Raw genomic sequence first — 19,128 nt, forward strand, 5'->3', positions numbered from 1 at the left:
CTCGCCGCCGCCGCCGCCCCTCGCCGCCCTTCTCGCCGCTGCCATGCCGGGCCTGCTGCTGGGCGACGAGGCGCCCAACTTCCACGCCGACACCACCCACGGGCCCCTCCGCTTCCACGACTTCCTGGGAAACTCGTGAGTAGCCCCACTGCTGGCTAAGCGCCGCGCAAGGGCTGCCCGCTCTCTCCTCCTCCGCGAGGGGGCTCCGCTTTGCGCCGAGCTCGAGCACGTGGCTGCTGCCCCCTCCCCAAACAAGCCTGGGCGCAGAGCGGCGCTTCTCCGCACCCTCGGACTACAGTTCCCAGGATTCTCTGGGCGGGGAGCCGCGCACTGGAAGGTGTTTTAATGACCCCCCCCCTCTCTCTTCCCCTTTTTGCAACCCGCCGCCTTGGGGGAAGGACCCCGGCAGCGGGAGGCTGGCGAGGAAGACGAGGCTGCTCCCCCCACCCCGATCGCCTTCTTGGGGAATAGCCCAATGCCTTAAGCATCTTCTGTTACTCTCTTGCGTTTTTCTTAACGCATTCTGACTTGACTAGTATGCTGCCTTGAAAGAATTAATATCCTAACAGGTGGGGTGCAAATAGTTGTTGTAAGTAAACAAATACATTCTTGTTGTTTAGTCGTGTCCGCCTCTTCGTGACCCCCTGGACCAGAGCACGCCAGGCACTCCTGTCTTCCACTGCCTCCCGCAGTTTGGTCAAACTCAGGCTGGTAGCTTCGAGGTGTAGGGCAAGATGTGGAGCCAACCTTTGGCTTAGGGCTCTGAAGGGAGGACTTGCAAGCTGCTCCGCTCATTCCTGTAGCTTTTTGCTACTACACTGCACTAAACTAAATCAGGGTTGGGCTTGGTGTGTCCTCCAAACCAGGACTCCTAGTTAACTGTTCTTTGAGACCTTTGGCATTGGTAAGTCATATTCCTTTTACAATGCCTCCATGCCCAGTGATTGTAAGAAGATAAGTGAGATTCCAGTGCTGTATTTGAAATGCAGTACATGAGTGGCATTTCAAAAATGTTACCCATCAATGGTATGTTAAGCACTGTAATACAATCCTGTGGCATAGTCATAGAGCACACTATTTGGTCTTAAATATGCTAAATAGTCCTTAGGATTCCATGAAGTGCTTATGATTTGGGCAGGTTTCCATCTTCAAGAATATTTTTTCAAACTCCTTGTTCACTTTAAACTTGATAGGTTAGGCAAGAGAAATTATGCAATGGTCTTAAAAAATTCAGGGAATATATTCAAATAGTATCTATAATACAAAAAAAGCACAAATAGTTTACATACACATACCATATTTCAAATAGCAGCAATAGGCTTCTTGCTCATAATTGATATAAAAATATGCTGCACTCAGCATTCTCTCTTTAGTTCAAATGTGTTATTCTTATTTAGTTGTACTAGAGATCACACAGTGACTTTGGGAAAGTACCCCCACCACTGCTAAAAGCAAGCTTGAGAACATTGTGTGCTGGAGCTTTTTCATGTGGGCAGCAAACAGAAACAGCTATTTTAAAAGATGCAGAAATATGAATGTTTCCAAATTCATGGTTTAACTTGTATATCTTAAATTGCATTGCTAACTGACTCAGTAAATATTTGCTTTCTTTATAGTTGAGGAATGACACTGCAGTTCCAGACTTTAAACAATAAAATTCATCTCCAAAGCAGTGTGCTAACACGCAGTTGTGATAGTCAGGAGACCAAAGGGTAAATTTATGGTGCTTGACGCCACTTATTGAGGCTGAGTGTAATGTTTGACTAGAATGAACCTTTGCAACAGGAAGGTGTTGGCCAAGATGGCCTGGCAGAAGATGTTACTTGGCTACAGGGCAAATAAAATGCTTACTGTATCCACTGAAATCTAGAGAAGAGTTATGAATGGGCTGCATAATTCACTTTTTAATTTGGCTGTTGTATGCTCTGCAGTAATTCTAAACCACCTGTCAGGGCAATATTGTTGTAAAATGCATGTCGAAACCAAACCTGATATTTCAGGGTTCCAAAGTACACCTAACCGACTCTGAGAGCTTCCTCTGCTTCTAGGATAGCAGGAAAGTGCTTCTCTTCTCCCATGGCTAAGGCCTACGTGTTAGACTTACTGACGCTTCCTGAAGCAACTTTCTCAGTTCTTTCCCCTCACAACCAGTTCTCAGGGCAGCCATCATAAAGGGAAGACATCATTGGAGTAACATGCTTTCTTGCAAAAGGAAGCAGAACTTATCCAAATATTAAGACACCAACTGTGGAATGTCTCATGAAGCCAAGTGATCAATGTTGCTTTTTAGTGTTCCTATGCTTTGTTTTTAAAAAAGAAAGTAGGGGGCAGAATCTGGGAAGACATGAAAATCCTTAATTACTGGTTATCCCATTCTGTTAATGGAACCTTGACAAATTACCATCTGCTGAGTAAGCTTAATATCTGCTAGAAGTGGGACAGAAATCCTAGTTAGACACAATTTCAGTAGCTCTGGGACTTCTTCAAAACACCTTCTGAGTGGTCGCTCCTTTTGACTTATATATATATATGTGGTATGCATGCATTTATTTCCTCTTAGAATTCTGAGGCATATTGTCTAAAAAGTGTGTGCCTCCTGGAGGAGTAGGGTGTAGAGTAGGGTATCTATTTCACGACACTCGGTGACTTTAATATCACCTTAATGTAGCAAAGGGGAAAGCAGTTTACAGTGAGGTTTGCACCCATAGCAATAATGTGCTAAGCTGCCTAAAATGACAATGCCAGTACTTATTCAGATTGTTTGTACTATACAATTTGTACTATTCAAAAGCACTGCTGACTCAGGATACCTTATCAAACAGGAGCTGTCATTTTAATCAAATAATGTTGGCAGGCTGTGTACTATTGTGCAAAGCTATGGTGCATGAGGCTCCCTGAAAGACTTACAAAGGCAGGGAGACCAGTTCTGAGGGGTGGAGGTAGTATTAGCCGTCAGTGGAGTGTCAACTGTGTGATGCTGGAGACTGAAAACTCCAGTGAAGAATGAAACTCTTGCTGCTGCTGAAGGGAATGGGTGTCAAAGTAAATATAACAAAAAGAGAGTAGGGAGTCTAAAAAGGAAATTGGCTTAGTTTTAACTAACAGGAAAAAGAAACTTGAATTGTTCAGTCTGATTAGGAGGTCTTAAGTAAGTTTTGCAATACTTGATTTCAGTGTTACCCTACCCATCAAGACAATGCCATGTTGTTTTTCTTTCAGATGGGGCATCCTGTTCTCTCATCCACGAGATTTTACACCCGTGTGTACAACAGAGCTTGGCAGAGCAGCAAAGCTGGCACCAGAGTTTGCAAAGCGTAACATTAAAATGATAGCCCTCTCTATTGATGATGTCAAAGACCATCTCTGTTGGAGCAAGGTATTATGGAGAGAAATAGCAGCATAAATCAACTGAAGAAGTGTAGGACTTGCAGGCTTGGCTCACACATGGACTTACACACCCCACCCTCCCATCCTTCTCTGAGAAGAGAAGCTTCTGCCACTGGTGGAGGAAGAGGCGTGCGGGGAGAGCACACCGCCCCTGGCAGCGCGATCCTGGCGGGGAGCCATCAAGGCTGCCCCACCCGCGCTGGGCACCACGCCCCTACGGACGGCGTGCCACGCCCCTGGGACACGCACTAGCCCTGCCCCCACCTGCTCTCTGCCCCCCCAGTGCCGGAGCATGAAGCTCCACCACTGGCTTCTGCATCAGTTTAACCAGAGTTTAGCATTACAACTGAATCCTAAATGGTGGTTGAACCAAACTATTGCCTTTGAAACAAACCAGGTTCATAAACCATGATTTGAAATTGGTTTGTTTCCACTAATTGTAATTAAGAATAACTGCAGTTCGTTTCTATTTGGATGTTGTGACAAGCTGCAGTTAATGTATGTCGAAAGTAAAAGCTCCCAAAATCCTGGCAGATGTGCCAGAGTGTATTGCTAAATGTAGAGGCAATATTGTATCAAAAGTATATCCAACACTAAAGCTGTTATATGCTACTATACTAATAACTTTGCTGATCTGACACGTGTGACAATAATAGTGATGTTCCTTGTATAATATGGTTCCGAAACAAGAACTATCAGATAGACAGTAGCTTCATAAAACTCAAGACTAGCACCAAGTTGATCCCTTTACATTGATAACTTGCAGTCCCTGAACCCTGATCTTTATAAACTGGATTAAGCTTAGTCTTCTTAGTGATGCTGATGCATGCTAGAGCTCCACAAGGCAGAACACTGGCATCTAGGCTCTAAAGTGGACACAGAACCTCAGATTAAATCTGCACTGTGTTCCACTCCTGGGCGCCATGATTAGGAGCAGGGGGCTATGAAGTAAGCAGTGGATGTGTTGGAAGGCTGCAGCTAATGTCCCTGTTTGAGCATGTAACTGAAATAATTTGCATTACATTTTCATGAGTAGGGTGATTGAATTTTTTATTGTTTAGTAATCTATGAATACTATTCTATAGTATAAATTGTTGCTCTTCTGTTCGAAATCAGTCTCTACACTATATATGGACTTTACTGTGGAATTGAAAACAATTAACAATGGGTTTGTTTTGAATTTTTTTTGCATATTGCTTCTTGTTAAAAGAAAACTTTCAGCTTAAATTGACTTTGAGGAATTAACCGCCCTTTTACTTAGAAGGATCTATCTGCCTCAGTTTGTGATGTGTAAAATGATTAAAGTCTAGTCACAAATCTACCAGGAAGTGTCTCTTGCCAAGTTGTCCAATATGTTCTTTTAAAATGCGGTGCCAACTAGCTGGCATTGCCACCCTGTCAAACCAGTCAGCTGTCTGAGAGCACAAGGGAAAGGCTGTTGTGAAGCCATATTATGTGGTGGAGAGAGTTATTTCAGGACAGAACTCTTTGTTAGGCAAAGATGTTCTCCTTCCAAGGCTCTGCTTGACACTTTCTCTACTTAGTGAAGTACATATAAAGCAAATGCAAAATAAGATTGTATAAACTTGAGAATATATTTTATTAGAAATATATGGAACTGTTCTATTTTGTTTTGGATCCAGGGCAATAATAACAAATTGAATATTGCAGTTATATTTAAAATGGAAGTGTGCCATTTCACTAGTTGTCAAAGGTGAAAACTAATTCTGGTCTGTTAAAAAGAAATCGTAGCAGTATCATGACTCCTTTATTAGGTTCAACTTAAAAGCCAAAGTAGTGAGGAAGTATTTGAAAGCTTATTTGTGACTAGTTAAAACTATTAAAACAAAAAGCAAGTGTTTCTCTAGAGAGTATGGACATCTGGTGGTTGAATAATAGGATATAAGGAGAAAAATAAAAGTTATGTCACATTTTATGAACAAAGGTTGCCTGTCTTCAGAAGACATTGTAGCATTTGTGTTGAGACTTCAGTTGAACATCAAGATGCCATCTGTGTTGACTGAAAAACTTTTTAATGTTCTGCTGAGGAAAAATGCATATATATTAGTTTTGTGTAGAATTAAGTTTCAAAGAAAAGTTAACACTTGGAAATGAAGCCTTTGATTTCATTTGCACTCCATGCTGACTTCAAGACTGACTCTAGATTGACTGCAAGATTCTCTAGTCTAGAACATATCACTTAAGTTCACTTGCAGATCACTAATGTGTCCTGGGAACTTGCAGGACGCCTCAAAGGAGTTACTAAAATCAAAGGTTCTTCTTTTGGTGTGTGTCTTAAATCTTCCACCTTAAGCTTTATGCATAAGGTTAGGCAAATGGGGGAAAGCAGTATTAGATTATTCTAAATAATATATAGTATGTTACACTTTTAGGCCTCCTGTTGATGATGATGATGATTAAACTGCTTAGTCACTTCTTTGTCATATCTTTGCCAATAATTTCTTTGTCATAACTTTGCTACTACCTTCTCTGCCAGTTCCCTCCACTCTTTATGTGTGACATGCTTTATGGCTAGTTCCTTAGTGCAACTGCACTCAGCCTGTGGCCTTTCTCCCATGCAGCCTCCCAAGCCTCACTTGAGAGGAGGCTTATAGAATCTTACTTGTATAATATCTGAAAAAAAAGTTTTAACAGTTTCTGCACCACTACAGTTTCTGTAGTGGTAAACATGCTGCTATAGCCAAAGCCCTCTAGAATACTTCTTACAAACAGATTGATCATTAGCAACTTGCTGTCAAATACTTACAGTTGGGCTGAATGAGATTGGTAATCATGATTATCTCTGACTCTAGTTGCAGTTTACAGTGTCACTTACCTAAAGGAGTCCCCATTTTTTTGTTGACGGAGTCTTGCACACCTGCATCAACAATGAAATATTTTAGCCCTGTCCTCAAACAGGCGGACAACGTGTGCTTTGCTTGAGTGACATACCTAATTTCTAAGTTACCATGCGTAGGGTTAGGCTGAACGTGTCATATAATTCCATGGAACTTACATGTAAGGCCTAGATCTCACTGAGAGGGTAAGCCTGGGCTTGGGCTGTAGACCACTTCAGATTTCAGGGACAGCTTCACTTGACTGAGGCTTCAATCCTATACAGGCTTAAAACCTGGTAAAAAGTGCAATTAAACTGAATGGAACCAAACAGATGTGCATAGGTTTGAATGTGGATTTCTCTGTAAAGAAAATGCTGTTTAAACACAGAAGACTAGTTTGTTAGCAAGAAGCCTTGAACCCCTCTTCCTGGATTGCTTTTTAAAGATACCGCTGTATACCAGGAATACGAGTCATGTGAATACCACTTGTCGTCTTTCCTATGTTCTTTTGTACCAGTGACACAACACTAACAATTTTCTCCCCTGTAGGACATCAATGCCTACAATGGAGACGAGGCCAAAGAGCAGCTCCCCTTTCCCATAATTGCTGACTCAAAACGGGAGCTTGCAGTCCAGCTGGGCATGCTAGACCCAGATGAGAGAGACAAGGATGGTATTCCTCTGACTGCCCGTGTGGTAAGTATTGATGGCCTCTAACACTGCAGGCTGCAGTTAGCTTTTCATTCTTTGTTTTATGGGATGAACAAACCTTTAGCCTCCAAGGGCCACGTGTGATGATGGGTGGGTGCTTAGGATCAGGCTAGTGACCCATCTAGTCCAGGATCCTGTTCTCGCAGTGGCCAACCAGAGCCTGCAGGAAGGCTGGAAGCGAGACCTGAGTGCAACAGCCCTCTCTCCTTGGGGGCCGGAAGCCAGTTGATGTGGCTGGCAGTGCCTTGGGCTGTTAATTCAAACACATGCTCTTGCACATACACACTCATATTCATTCTCATTAATTCACACTTTCTCACATCAACAGCTGGACACCAGGGATAGACTATTTTGGGACAGCAAAACTGATTGGATTTGGAACACTGGAGAATGATTGAATCCCCAATGTTCCCATCTGGGGGGAAATGTTGGTGGGGTCATAGCCACACTATTTTCTGCTTTTTTAGAATTGACAGTCATTTTGTGACTCACACTCACCAAAGTACTTTCTCTAAATTCCAAAGTTACCAAAAAAGAAGGGTTGATCCCTTTCTAGGGTAGTATTATTCCTCTCTTTTAGATCAGTTACCTTGTGGGGAGAAGCTGCTAACCTTCAGAGATATTCAAAATTCTTTTGAAATCTTCCCAGTTTTACCAGTAAATAAATTTTATCACTTTTGCCTGTTTAGGACTACAAATTCAGGGCAGAAATATTGCAGTCAGATCATTGTATGCCAGAAGTCAGATGAGAACACTTCCTGTAAAGTAGACCTTTCTACTACAGACAACTATAGTTCCAAAATATTTTTGAAAAGGAGTGAATGTGACAGATGAGTTGTAAAAGAATAGCTCATCTGGCATGATTTTCAGGTTCTCATTCTGTGGCTTTGCTTTTATAGGTATTCGTCTTTGGCCCGGACAAGAAACTCAAACTCTCTATCCTCTACCCAGCAACCACTGGCAGAAACTTTGATGAGATTCTAAGAGTGGTCGATTCCCTACAGCTAACAGCTGCTAAGAAGGTTGCTACCCCAGTTGATTGGAAGGTAACTATACTTTGTTAACATTAAATTCTGAAGTTTCCTCACACTGTCAGATAGCAATACTCTGCTACATATGTGAGTCTAAATTCAGCTTCTGTCTTCTGGGAAGGGGAAGTTGCATCCAGTTCAATTAGGATAAACTAACTAGGGAACAGCGCAGTAAGCGTGAATATGTTGTTACTTTTATTCAGTTAGCTAGAGCAACTTACCCCGGGAGTCCCAGTGATACCATTATTATTGACCTAAATAATTTGCTGAAGGAGGGCCACTTATTCCTTTTGGTTTCTGAAAAGATTAGCAGATATGCCTCTGAAAAATTCAATTGAGTCACCAAGGCATTGTCTTTAGGGACCAGATAGTGGGACTTTTGAACCCTGCTGCTCTGTTTCCCCTTCTGGCTCTTGATCCATATTCCACTATCCCTGTGGCTGTAAATTACAGTTCCTGATTTACAGTGTCAGCATAAGCTGTTCAAATGAACAGTTTGATAACTAAATTGACCAATTTCCAACTGTGGGTTCTGGGACTATATAGATTTTATTGTACATTATGAAAGTGTGGTATTGAACATTATTTACAGCACAATCTTATGCAGGTTTACTAGGTAAGCGTGCCTAGGAATGCAGCTTGGTTTATTCAGTACATTTATATACTTCCTTTCTACCATGGCATTAAAGGTGGTTCACATAGTTTAGATTGTACACTGCCTTTAGTGGCTTCACAGAAAGACAGCATATAATGCAGTACAAAAATGAAAGAACGATGAAACTGACTCTCGCCATTGGCGTACGGTCTTTTGCCTTCCCTTAGGGCACACAGATACTTAAATAACATCCTTTTAAAAGACCAACTTTCCCTTGAACTGATGATGTGTGTGAGAGATTTTCATTGCTTGACTGAAACTGGCTCCTGCATTTGTGCAATCTTATACAGCAGGCATTTATATGTAGTACCATATTGGCCCGAATATAAGCCACACTTTCCCCCCAAATCCCAATCCAGAAAAGTTAAAGTGCGGCTTAGATTCACAACCTTATGATATTGCTGCTGAAACAGCTGCCCAGGAAGGCTATCTGGGGTGTGGGACAACAGCGCGCCACCCACCGGCAACTCCCAAGCTGGTTTGGGGAGGCAGTGTTGGGGGCAGTAGTGTCAGGAGGTGGGCATGCAGCGCAGTCGGAACTGGCATGCGCCCCCCCCCCCCCGTTCTGGGTGGCAGAGCCAGGAGGTGGGCCGCAACCGCAAATAAGCCTTGAATTTTAAAGGCCATGCTTATTTGTGGGTGCGTCTTATATTCGGGCCAATATGGTATCTAGGGTTTGTCTATTTGCATATTACATATGCATTGGGGAATATCCATGTGGGAAACTGAATATATATTCCAACTTCAGTGAAAGCTTCCATGTAAGAGGATCGGTGTGTTTTTCACAAATGCAATACAGTGGTGCCCTGCAAGACGAATGCCTCGCAAGACGAAAAACTCGCTAGACGAAAGGGTTTTCCATTTTTTGAGTCGTTCCGCAAGACGAATTTCCCTATGGGCTTGCTTCGCAAGACGAAACGTCTTGCGAGTTCGTTTCCTTTTTCTTAAAGCCGCTAAGCCGTTAATAGCTGCTAAGCCGCTAATAGCCGCTAAGCCTCTAATAGCCGTGCTTCGCAAGACGAAGAAACCGCAAGACGAAGAGACTCGCGGAACGGATTAATTTCGTCTTGTGAGGCACCACTGTAAGCTTCAACAGACTGAAGGTTCTGGTCTTCACTGACAGAATTGGAGGATCAGAGGGTCTGCAGCTCTCTTTAACTATGGCACTTCTTACTAAAAGTCTCCCTTCCTTCTTTCCTCATGAGCCTGGGGACCAGGTCATGGTGATTCCAAGTGTTCCAGAAGAAGAGGCTGACAAGCTCTTTCCAGGAGGAGTTTGCACCAAGGAACTTCCATCAGGAAAGAAATACCTGCGTTACACCCCTCAGCCTCAATAGCAACTGTGAAGAGATCGAACAAACCAGAATGCTGATCACAGGGGCTCTGTAGGAAAAGCTGCATTAACTATCTTGTGTGGAAGTAGATTTGCCAAGCACACAATATTTAGCAGAGTGACTGAATCCCAGCTAGTCATCACGGGGTTGTTCTGTTCAGACATGTGATCAGTTGTCATGGGTTTATTTTAAATGAATAATCAATTTTCTGTTCTTTAGCCATGTATAAACACACTTTCGGATAACAGATTATTTCTTTGTCACTGAAAATTTTAGTAAATTGGCAAACAATCTCTCGTGCTGCTATGTGCAGAAAATCTCAAAATAAAACTGTTCAGCTAATCACTGTACAGCCTGTGGGGTCAAATGAGGTAGGGTTCTGGAGCACAGTTCACTTGAAATGATTGTGACTAGATTGTTTGCACAGCTGAAGCTTGTTGCAGTTTTCCTGGGCCTTTATTTCAAATTAATTTGTTCTACTAATCAAATGCCTAATCTGGAAAGGCTTGTATTAACCACCTAGTCTGTATTGGTTACATTGGATAGATGGCTATACCAAAAAGACTTTCAACCTTTTTTTTTATGTTCTTCTTATTCAGGAAATAAAGCTAGCTATTAAAATGTGTTGTCTGCTATCCAGTAATTCTGTAATATAAAAAATCATGCATTTTTGAAATACAAATTGTGCAGCATACAAGGTCTCTATTCAGATCAGCTAATATAAACTGGGAATTCCCCTCAAATAATCTGTTTAGGCATAACTAGAATAACAATGCTAGAATGGAAACATGACTGTAGAGCAGGGGTGGCAAAACTGGCCCTCCACTATGTTCCTGGACTCCCATCAATCCCAGTCAGCCTGGCCAAAGAGAACTGTAGTCCATCAACATTTGGAGGGCCACAGGTTAGGTTGCTAGAGGTTTCTATAAAATATTGATAAACATGCCCCTCATCATAATGGACCACAGTCACACTCCACTAGTTTTTTTCATTCTGCTGGCATCTGTTCATGAGAAACTGAGGTTTTCAACCTTTTTGAGCCCACGGCTCCCTTGACCAACTACATTCTGCAGCTCCCCTGTGGGGGAAAGTGCTCTGAGCCTCAGAAGCCCAGCTATGTCACCCGTTGCCTGCAGAGCCAGCAACCCCTTGCCCCTAGAATCATAGAGTTGGAATAGACCACAAGGGCCATCAAGTCCAACCCCCTGCCAAGCAGGAAACACCATCAGAGCACTCCTGACATATGGTTGTCAAGCCTCTGCTTAAAGACCTCCAAAGGAGGAGACTCCACCACACTCCTTGGCAGCAAATTCCACTGTCGAACAGCTCTTACTGTCAGGAAGTTCTTCCTAATGTTTAGGTGGAATCTTCTTTCTTGTAGGTTGGATCCATTGCTCCGTGTCCGCTTCTCTGGAGCAGCAGAAAACAACCTTTCTCCCTCCTCTATATGACATCCTTTTATATATTTGAACATGGCTATCATATCACCCCTTAACCTCCTCTTCTCCAGGCTAAACATGCCCAGCTCCCTTAGCCGTTCCTCATAAGGCATCGTTTCCAGGCCTTGGACCATTTTGGTTGCCCTCCTCTGGACAGGTTCCAGTTTGTCAGTGTCCTTCTTGAACTGTGGTGCCCAGAACTGGACACAGTACTCCAGGTGAGGTCTGACCAGAGCAGAATACAGTGGCACTATTACTTCCCTTGATCTAGATGCTATACTCCTATTGAATGCCCTCCCTTGTGGAGTGTTCCCTCAGCCTCCTCTCCTTGGGAGTCCTCCAGGCAGCCGCTGCCACTGCCCTAGTCTCTGAGCTGCCCTCCCCACCCCAAAGAGAGTTGTCTCCTCACACTGCCCCACAGGGGCCTGAGAAGAGATGCCCCCAGCCTTAGCGGCCCAATGGAGAAGAGCCAAAGGTGAATATGAGGCCGGCACTTGACTCACCTTGGGTGGCAGCAGCAGGCACCACCAGTCCTGCATGGCAGAAAGGCTCCCCTTTGTCACTGAGCTCTCAGCTGCCAGGCAGGAAATGCACACGGCAAGCACAAGAAAGGCCATCATGGTGCCTGCCTACCCTACCTCTTGCTGGTCTGCCCATTTCCAACAGCAAAGGCTGGTGGGCTGGCTGGCTGGCCGGCCTCCCTCACCCACTTGCTTGCTTACTCAGCTCCTGGCAACTAGCACCCCCTGGCCAAGCCCCGGAGGCACCATTCACCTGGGGAGCTTGTAGCCAGGGCTGCTGCAACAAATATCCACACAAGCCTTTGGAAGGCAGAGGTGAGAGGGTCTCGAGGGAGGGAGGGAGGGAGGGAGGGATGGAAAGAAAGAGGAACAGAGGCCAGTGTTGTCCACAACACACCTGACCATCATTCAAGGCACTCCAGGGTGTCACAACACCCTGGTAGAAAACCATTGGAAAACAACATCTTAAATTTTGCAGCAAATTTTGGGTACAAGTTGCCTTGCAACAATTTTGGAGCTAGCAGCATCACCAAGACCACTTTCCATACCTGTTTTGGTACTGTAAATTTAATGAATCGCTGGGGGTTCAATTGCCATATTTAATATTAGCAGTGCCTGTATTTCCTATTAGGGCCTAAATAGCTGTGATATGACGCATCTATTATAAGATTTCCTGATCTTTGATCAGAGCAGCACTGCTGGAAGAGTGTTGTTTAAACTTTTCCCCTTCTTCTGTTTCCCTTGGTTCGCGCTATGGCTTTTTGAAAAATGAATTGTTAGAGCACCTGCTTTTCGTAAACTTCATCTTGAATGCATTATTTGGTCTTGCTTTTAGTCACTCTGACTTTTCTACCCTATGCTGCTGTTACCAGCAAAGAGTGCTTTCAACTCCTAAGAGCATCTACTGCTTAAATACTGTATTGCAAACAGCAATGGAATGTAATACAGTGGTCAAACAACCTGCTGCAGAAAGGGAAAGGCTTATATCATGCCTACCTCTGCTGAAGTGTTTAAAGCAAACACTTCAGCTATTGGATTTTTAAAAAGTGCACTGGAGCATTTAATGACTTTTTACAATTTGAAAAGGGCTGCATAAGAAGATTAGTTGTATGAGCAGGAACAAGGTGCTCCTGGGGCTGAGCCTTTTCAGTATTCCCTAGCTCAGGCCTTTACTGGTTCTCATCAGAAAAAGTTGAATGTGGAAGGGGAGAAGAGAACCAACAAAACTTTATGAGACTAGGAAGTATTTTGTGGAAAGGCATTAATTCTAATAAGGTCATCTTACAGGCTTGCAAAGAAGAAAAGTTGCAGGCAGATTCCAAAACACAGGGTTCGCATTGCTCAGCTGCATAATTTTATTATGCTTATCACAGAAGAAGAAGAAGAAGAAGAAGAAGAAGAAGAAGAAGAAGAAGAAGAAGAAGAAGAAGAAGCCGCCGCCAAGACCGAGCTCAGGGCGGCTGACACCAGGTATAAAAAGAATTGATTGAAATACAACTTTAAAACAAGATTAAAATACGACATTGAAACATCAAATGCAGCCTCATTTCAGTAGAAACTCAAAACGTCAAGTCTTCACCAAGGCCAACTATCCAGACTGGTCTTACGTGGGCCAGAAAAAAGCCAAGGAAGTCCCCAAATAGGAGTTCCATCACAGAAAGAGAAAGGAAAAAGGAAAGGGGGGTAGGGGATCAAGTTGATTCCAAGCCAAAGGCCAGGTGGAACAACTCTGTCTTACAGGCCTTGCAGAAAGAAATCAGATCCTGCAGGGCCCTGGTCTCATGAGACAGAGTGTTCCACCAGGCCGGAGCCAGTGTTGAAAAGGCCCTGGCTCTGGTTGAAGCTAATCTGACTTCCTTAGGGCTCGGGACCACTAGGGTGTTAGTATTTATGGACCTTAAGGTCCTCCTTATAACTGAACAATGTCTTCCATAGTAGATTAAAGAACATACTTCTGACAGGTGGTGAATGTGTGCATTTACCAATATTAAAAAAACAATTAGACATTGTGGTCCTGGTAGACCACAAGCTTAACACGAGCCAACAGTGTGATGCAGAAACAAAAAAAGCTAATGCTCTTCTAGGCTGCATCAACAGAAGTCTAGTGTCCAGATCAGGAGAAACAATAGTACCACTCTGTTCTGCCTTGATCAGACCACACATGGAATGCTGTGTCCAATTCTGGGCACCACAATCTTAAGAAGGATGTTGACAAGCTGACACAACATGTATAGAGGAGGGCAACCAAGATGATCAAGGGACTTGGAAACCAAGCCGTAGAGGAACGGTTGAAGGAGCTGGGTATGTTTAGCCTGGAAAAGTGGAGAATGAGAAGAGATGATAGCCATCTTCAAATATATCAAGGGCTGTCACATTAAAGATGCAGCAAGCTTGTTGTCTCCTACTCTGGAGGTTAGGACTCAAACCAATGGCTTCAACTTACAAGAAAGGAGATTCCAACTAAACATCAATAAAAACTTTCTGACAATAAGAGGTGTTCAACAGTGGAATGGTCTCCCTCAAGATTTTTAAGCAGACATTGGATGGCCATCTGTCATGGATACTTTAGTTGAGATTCCTACATTGCAGGGGGTTGGACTAGATGACCCTTGGGGTCCCTAGCAACTCTACAATTGTATTATAAAATTAAAACGATATACCTATATAAAATCTGTTCAAAGCATACACATACTTAACGATAGAAACAGCACAACATCAGCCCTTTCATTAAAAGCAGTTTTCAAAAGAAGGTATTTACCAGCTGGCGGAAGAACAACATGGAGGGAGCCAGTCTAGCTTCTCTAGGGAGGGAGTTCCAAAGTATAGGAGCAATCACTGAGAAGGCCCTTTCCTAGTTATAGGTCATATCCAGCACTTCGAATTGTGTCCGGAAACAGACAGGAAGCCAGTGGAGCTATTCTATCAAGGGAGTTGTCTGCCCCCTATAACCAGCCCCAGTCAGCAATCTGGCTGCAGCTCTTTGAGCCAGTCAAAGTTTCAAATCACTTTTCAAAGGCAGACCCTCGTAGAGCACATTGCAGTAATCCAAATGGGATATAACAAAGGTTAGTGTCATTGTGGCCAAATCAGATACCTTGCAGATGGCCAGAACTCCCATTTGTATTGCAGTTTTCACTAATGGGGAGACACAACCTAATTTCACATCCTGTGGAATGTGCAGAGTTTCCAAGGCAGATACTCAGTAGTACATCGGCACATCTTTCTCCATAAGAAAGATTCTCCGAAACAAAAATACAAAGAAAAATATTTCCATTTAGTAGCAGGGCTCTGGTACTCACGGGGCGTAGCCAACTTTGTGAAGATGGGAAGCATAATGTCCTCCAGCAACTGTTTCTGCTCCAGAAAATCTTGCATAGTAGCCTCTTTTGTGTTTTCAAGCCAATCTGACTTGGCTTGACAGGCCTTCAGAGAAATATTCTGCACAGAGGGGGGAAAGTGAGTGTGTCATATGGGAAACCAGAAAAACTAACCAACCACTTGTAGCTAATCAGGCACTGGCATCTGCTGCCCAGTAGTAGTACAGTGGTACCTCAGGTTAAGAACTTAATTCATTCCGGAGGTCCATTCTTAACCTGAAACGGTTCTTAACCTGAGGTACCACTTTAGCTAATAGGGTCTCCCGCTGCCGCCACAGCACGATTTCTGCTTCATCCTGAAGCAAAGTTCTTAACGCGAGGTACTATTTATGGGTTAGTGGAGTCTGTAACCTGAAGCATCTGTAACCCGAGGTACCACTGTACATGTTGCTTGCCTCTGTTTTACTTGCAAAGTTGTAAGTAAGGAAATATTACAAAAACACTCTAGGTCTCCAATGCTCTCTTCAACAATGAAAACCAAAACCTGGGTATCACTGCTACTAGAACATCTCAAAACATGGTGGGCAGCACACAAAAACGCATATTTATGATCCATAATTGTTGTATTTAAATATTGTGCATTCTCCACTATACCTTATCTTCTTTATTAAGCCTTCCCTGAACTTTCTCAGGATCAGTGATTGTTGTCTGGATTTGGAGGATCAAGTTCCGTAAATTCTGCTTGGCTTCTAAAAAAAGAGAGAGAGACAGAGAGATTAAAAGCCCTAGGTAAGTGTTTGTATTTCTGTACTAAAGCTATAGTCAAAGGTAACAATGGCCATTAACTAAGAAGCAGTCAGCATCTAAATCCACACATTTTTTATAAGGTACCTTTGGTTATCAATTGCCAGTCTCTTACCATAGTGCTCATATAATGTGAGACGCTGAGGTTTTCTACAATCAAGCAGTATATAAATATGAATGAACGAATGAATGAATAATAAATATTACATAGTTTGGATTTGATAGTGTCAAAGTTTAGCACATTCCCTTTAGTAACAGAAAATTTGAGGACACAACAGCATTCGAGATAAACATATATTTGTTTCATGGTTTTCATGCCAAAAAACAGTCCCTTTTTATAATCCTCCAAAGCATAACCTGGCTATCTTGGCAGGTGATAATGATGCACTACAGGACAGCTATTCTTCCTTTCTCCTACGGGCTTCCCTCTGAGTTGGGGGTGGGTGACCTTTTCCACTGGGAGGGCCACATGCCCTCAGAGACAACCTTCTGTGAGCTGCATACCCATGAGACATGGCCAGAAGCAAAACTGGGGTGAAGCAACATATGTGACTTTTGCCTTTATAAAACAGGCTACATTCAAGCCTTTTCAAATCTAGAGGTTTCCACATACTTATCTCTCCATCCAGGCAGGTAAGATGCATTATCACAGCTCAATGCACTCAAGGGGCAAGTGGTGGATTAGGCCTATTGGTGGAGGTGATAATGCCTTTTTCCTGCCTGGAGTAGGGCTTTTGGCAAGGGAGAGCATTCCAAGAGCCAGACAGACAGACCTGGAGGATGGCGTTAGACCCGTGGCCCCGAGGTTCCCCACCCTGACTAGGTCTTCAGTTCAATCTGAAATGGGAACTGAATTCCCTTTTGTGAGTTGTGATGTTATTGTATCTCTCCTATACAGTGGTACCTCGGGTTACATACGCTTCAGGTTACAGACTCAGCTAACCCAGAAATATTACCTCGGGTTAAGAACTTTGCTTCAGGATGAGAACAGAAACCGTGCAGCGGTGGCGCAGCGGCAGCAGGAGGCCCCATTAGCTAAAGTGGTGCTTCAGGTTAAGAACAGTTTCAGGTTAAGAACAGACCTCCAGAACGAATTAAGTTCTTAACCCGAGGTACCACTGTATAAATACATACTTTGTAACCTCTGGCTTCCTATGGAAATGAATGGGCAAGACAAGCTACACCAAAGAGAAGCTAGGCAAAGGAGGCCTTAGATTACGAGTCCTGGACACCCTTCAACTCTCTTCCTATAAGTACCCCCAGGATGTACAGAGCACTGAAACACACACAGTTACAGCGTGGCCACTTTCAGAAGATCATAATTCGCTCAATAAGCCATGATGTGAATGAGTCTTGTCCCCCGCATGCAAGTCCCCCAGTATGCTTCACTCCTCTGTCCACGTGCTGCGGTGAACAAACCAGGAAATCCTCTGTTAATGATAATTTCCTGTTATGTCTGAACTGGGAAACTTTGGTTAATTGCTTTGGACCAAACCAAGATATGAAGCCATGCTTTGAATTCAGCTTCATATTCCAACTTCCTCAGAAGCCATTAACTCTCACTTGTGATGAGCAAAGTACTGTTGCTGCATGGGGGGCACAAGGGTCATTTGTGTCTTGGTTTACAGCTGAATTCAGCCAGGGTCCCTCTACCATTCACCATGGAGTCTTAGTTTATATTTGCATAATCTTGAATTTTTAAAGACATTGATAAGAGTAAAATTTAAATAAAGTCAATTTTCTGTAATGTTGATTACTAAAACAATCTCATTTTGCTTCAAAACCCAGTACACTAATTATTTAACACTTAACAAAAGTGAGATAAGTCTTTAACCATGCAGAAAAAATGAACAACTTTTAATAAATTTTCATTCTAGGCCATGCTTTTTTTGTTATCAGAACTATGAGATGCCTTGTCTAATACTATTTTTAAATGCTTCTATGTTACTGCATTGACTGACTTCCAATATGTTGTGTAACAAAAATCAGCTTGTACAACGAGACTTCTAGTTTCTCTTCTTCCCCCTACAGCCCCTCAAATGCCCCCATAATTTGCTCTAGAGCAGGGATGGCGAACCTGAGTGCCCAAACTGCAGCCCAAAACCCACTTATTTATCGCAAAGTGCCAACATGGCAATTTAACCTGAATACTGAGATTTTAGTTTAGAAAAAACAACTCACACATTAACATCTTTTGTCTTAAATGAAAAACACAATAACAGAGCTTTCAATGGTACAAACAACTTTTTTTAAAAAAAGGTAAAAGTTTGCATTTCGCATGCTTTTGAACAATTAATGTGATTTTTGCTGTTGTACGCATGCTGATAATTTGTCTAACCTTGCTGAACTCAAGGCGGCTTACTTCTGACTAGGAACAACAGACTGGCAGGAGGCCCTGGCGCATTAAAAGTCAACACCTGCTCAGCCGCTTGCCAGGGTTACCACAGCTCTAAATGCGCCCGAGAGTAGAGCAGGAAGGCGAGTCGGGTGCAACCGAGCATGATGGTGGGGAGGCGGAGCCAGCTCAGAGGCAGCCGCCAGGTTTGGTTGCGGTAGCAGATGGGCTTGATCAGTGACTTGAGTAGCGGTGGTGCAGGCTTTGGATGGAGTGGCAGTTTCCTGGCACAAGCCCTCCCCCCACCCCCCCTGTGCAGCCCCGAGGGTGAAAATGGTGCCCTAGCAGTGCTGGGACCATACTGGAAGCGGCCAGAAGTCTCCTGTAGTGCTGGAGTGCCAGTTTTACCTCCTAGCTATGGCCCTGCTTGGGGGGACGACACGCGTGCCCACAGAGAGGGCTCTGAGTGCCCCCTCTGGCACACATGCCATAGGTTCGCCACCACTGCTCTAGAGTGTTCCCCAGCCCTGTGGAACAGATTTCCAGGGTGTGCAGAGATTGCCAAGGTGAAGGGAGGAAAGGAAGGAGAAGCTACCTTGCACAGGCAGGTGCCCACTCGTGCTATGTTGGATCTCATTCAGGAGTAATAAGACTCATCCAAATGACTATGTAGTATCCCTTCACCTTGCAATTGCATACATCCTCCAGAATTCATAAGCCAACTGTACTACTATATTATGTAAAGGTAAAAGGTAAA

At 43.5% G+C, this 19,128-nt stretch overlaps 2 protein-coding genes across 6 annotated transcripts in view; one reads left to right on the top strand and one right to left on the bottom strand.

Annotated features, from left to right (window-relative positions):
* On the top strand, nt 1-10,580 carry PRDX6 (peroxiredoxin 6). 2 transcript variants are annotated; one of them, XM_028732308.2, is made up of 5 exons: nt 1-135; nt 3,220-3,376; nt 6,774-6,920; nt 7,835-7,981; nt 9,827-10,580. In XM_028732308.2, the coding sequence occupies exons 1-5, from the start codon at nt 44-46 to the stop codon at nt 9,956-9,958; spliced, it is 675 nt and encodes a 224-aa protein (XP_028588141.1). In that variant the 5' UTR covers nt 1-43; the 3' UTR covers nt 9,959-10,580. The 2 variants fall into 2 exon arrangements, with proteins under 2 accessions (XP_028588141.1, XP_028588142.1); XM_028732309.2 differs by lacking the exon at nt 1-135 and adding an exon at nt 1,609-1,712.
* The window catches only part of ANKRD45 (ankyrin repeat domain 45), a 25,618-nt gene continuing 11,453 nt past the window's right edge, over nt 4,964-19,128 (bottom strand). For 3 of the 4 annotated variants that reach the window (XM_077928205.1, XM_028732305.2, XM_028732307.2), the window contains 4 exons: nt 15,887-15,981; nt 15,215-15,353; nt 6,224-6,265; nt 4,964-5,430 (listed from right to left, as the gene is read on the bottom strand). In XM_077928205.1, the coding sequence (XP_077784331.1) occupies nt 5,420-5,430; nt 6,224-6,265; nt 15,215-15,353; nt 15,887-15,981 (287 nt within the window). In that variant the 3' untranslated portion in view covers nt 4,964-5,419. The remainder of the gene's footprint in view (nt 5,431-6,223; nt 6,266-15,214; nt 15,354-15,886; nt 15,982-19,128) is intronic. The other variant, XM_028732306.2, reaches the window with a different exon arrangement.

Source organism: Podarcis muralis, chromosome 5 (assembly GCF_964188315.1).
Source record: "Podarcis muralis chromosome 5, rPodMur119.hap1.1, whole genome shotgun sequence".
Taxonomy (NCBI): domain Eukaryota; kingdom Metazoa; phylum Chordata; class Lepidosauria; order Squamata; family Lacertidae; genus Podarcis; species Podarcis muralis.

Coding starts and splice junctions, on each gene's coding strand:
- PRDX6 (XM_028732308.2), top strand. CDS start 44: ATGCCGGGCCTGCTGCTGGGCGACGAGGCGCCCAACTTCCACGCCGAC. Junction 136..3,219: donor CACGACTTCCTGGGAAACTC/GTGAGTAGCCCC, acceptor TTTTTCTTTCAG/ATGGGGCATCCTGTTCTCTC. Junction 6,921..7,834: donor TTCCTCTGACTGCCCGTGTG/GTAAGTATTGAT, acceptor TTGCTTTTATAG/GTATTCGTCTTTGGCCCGGA.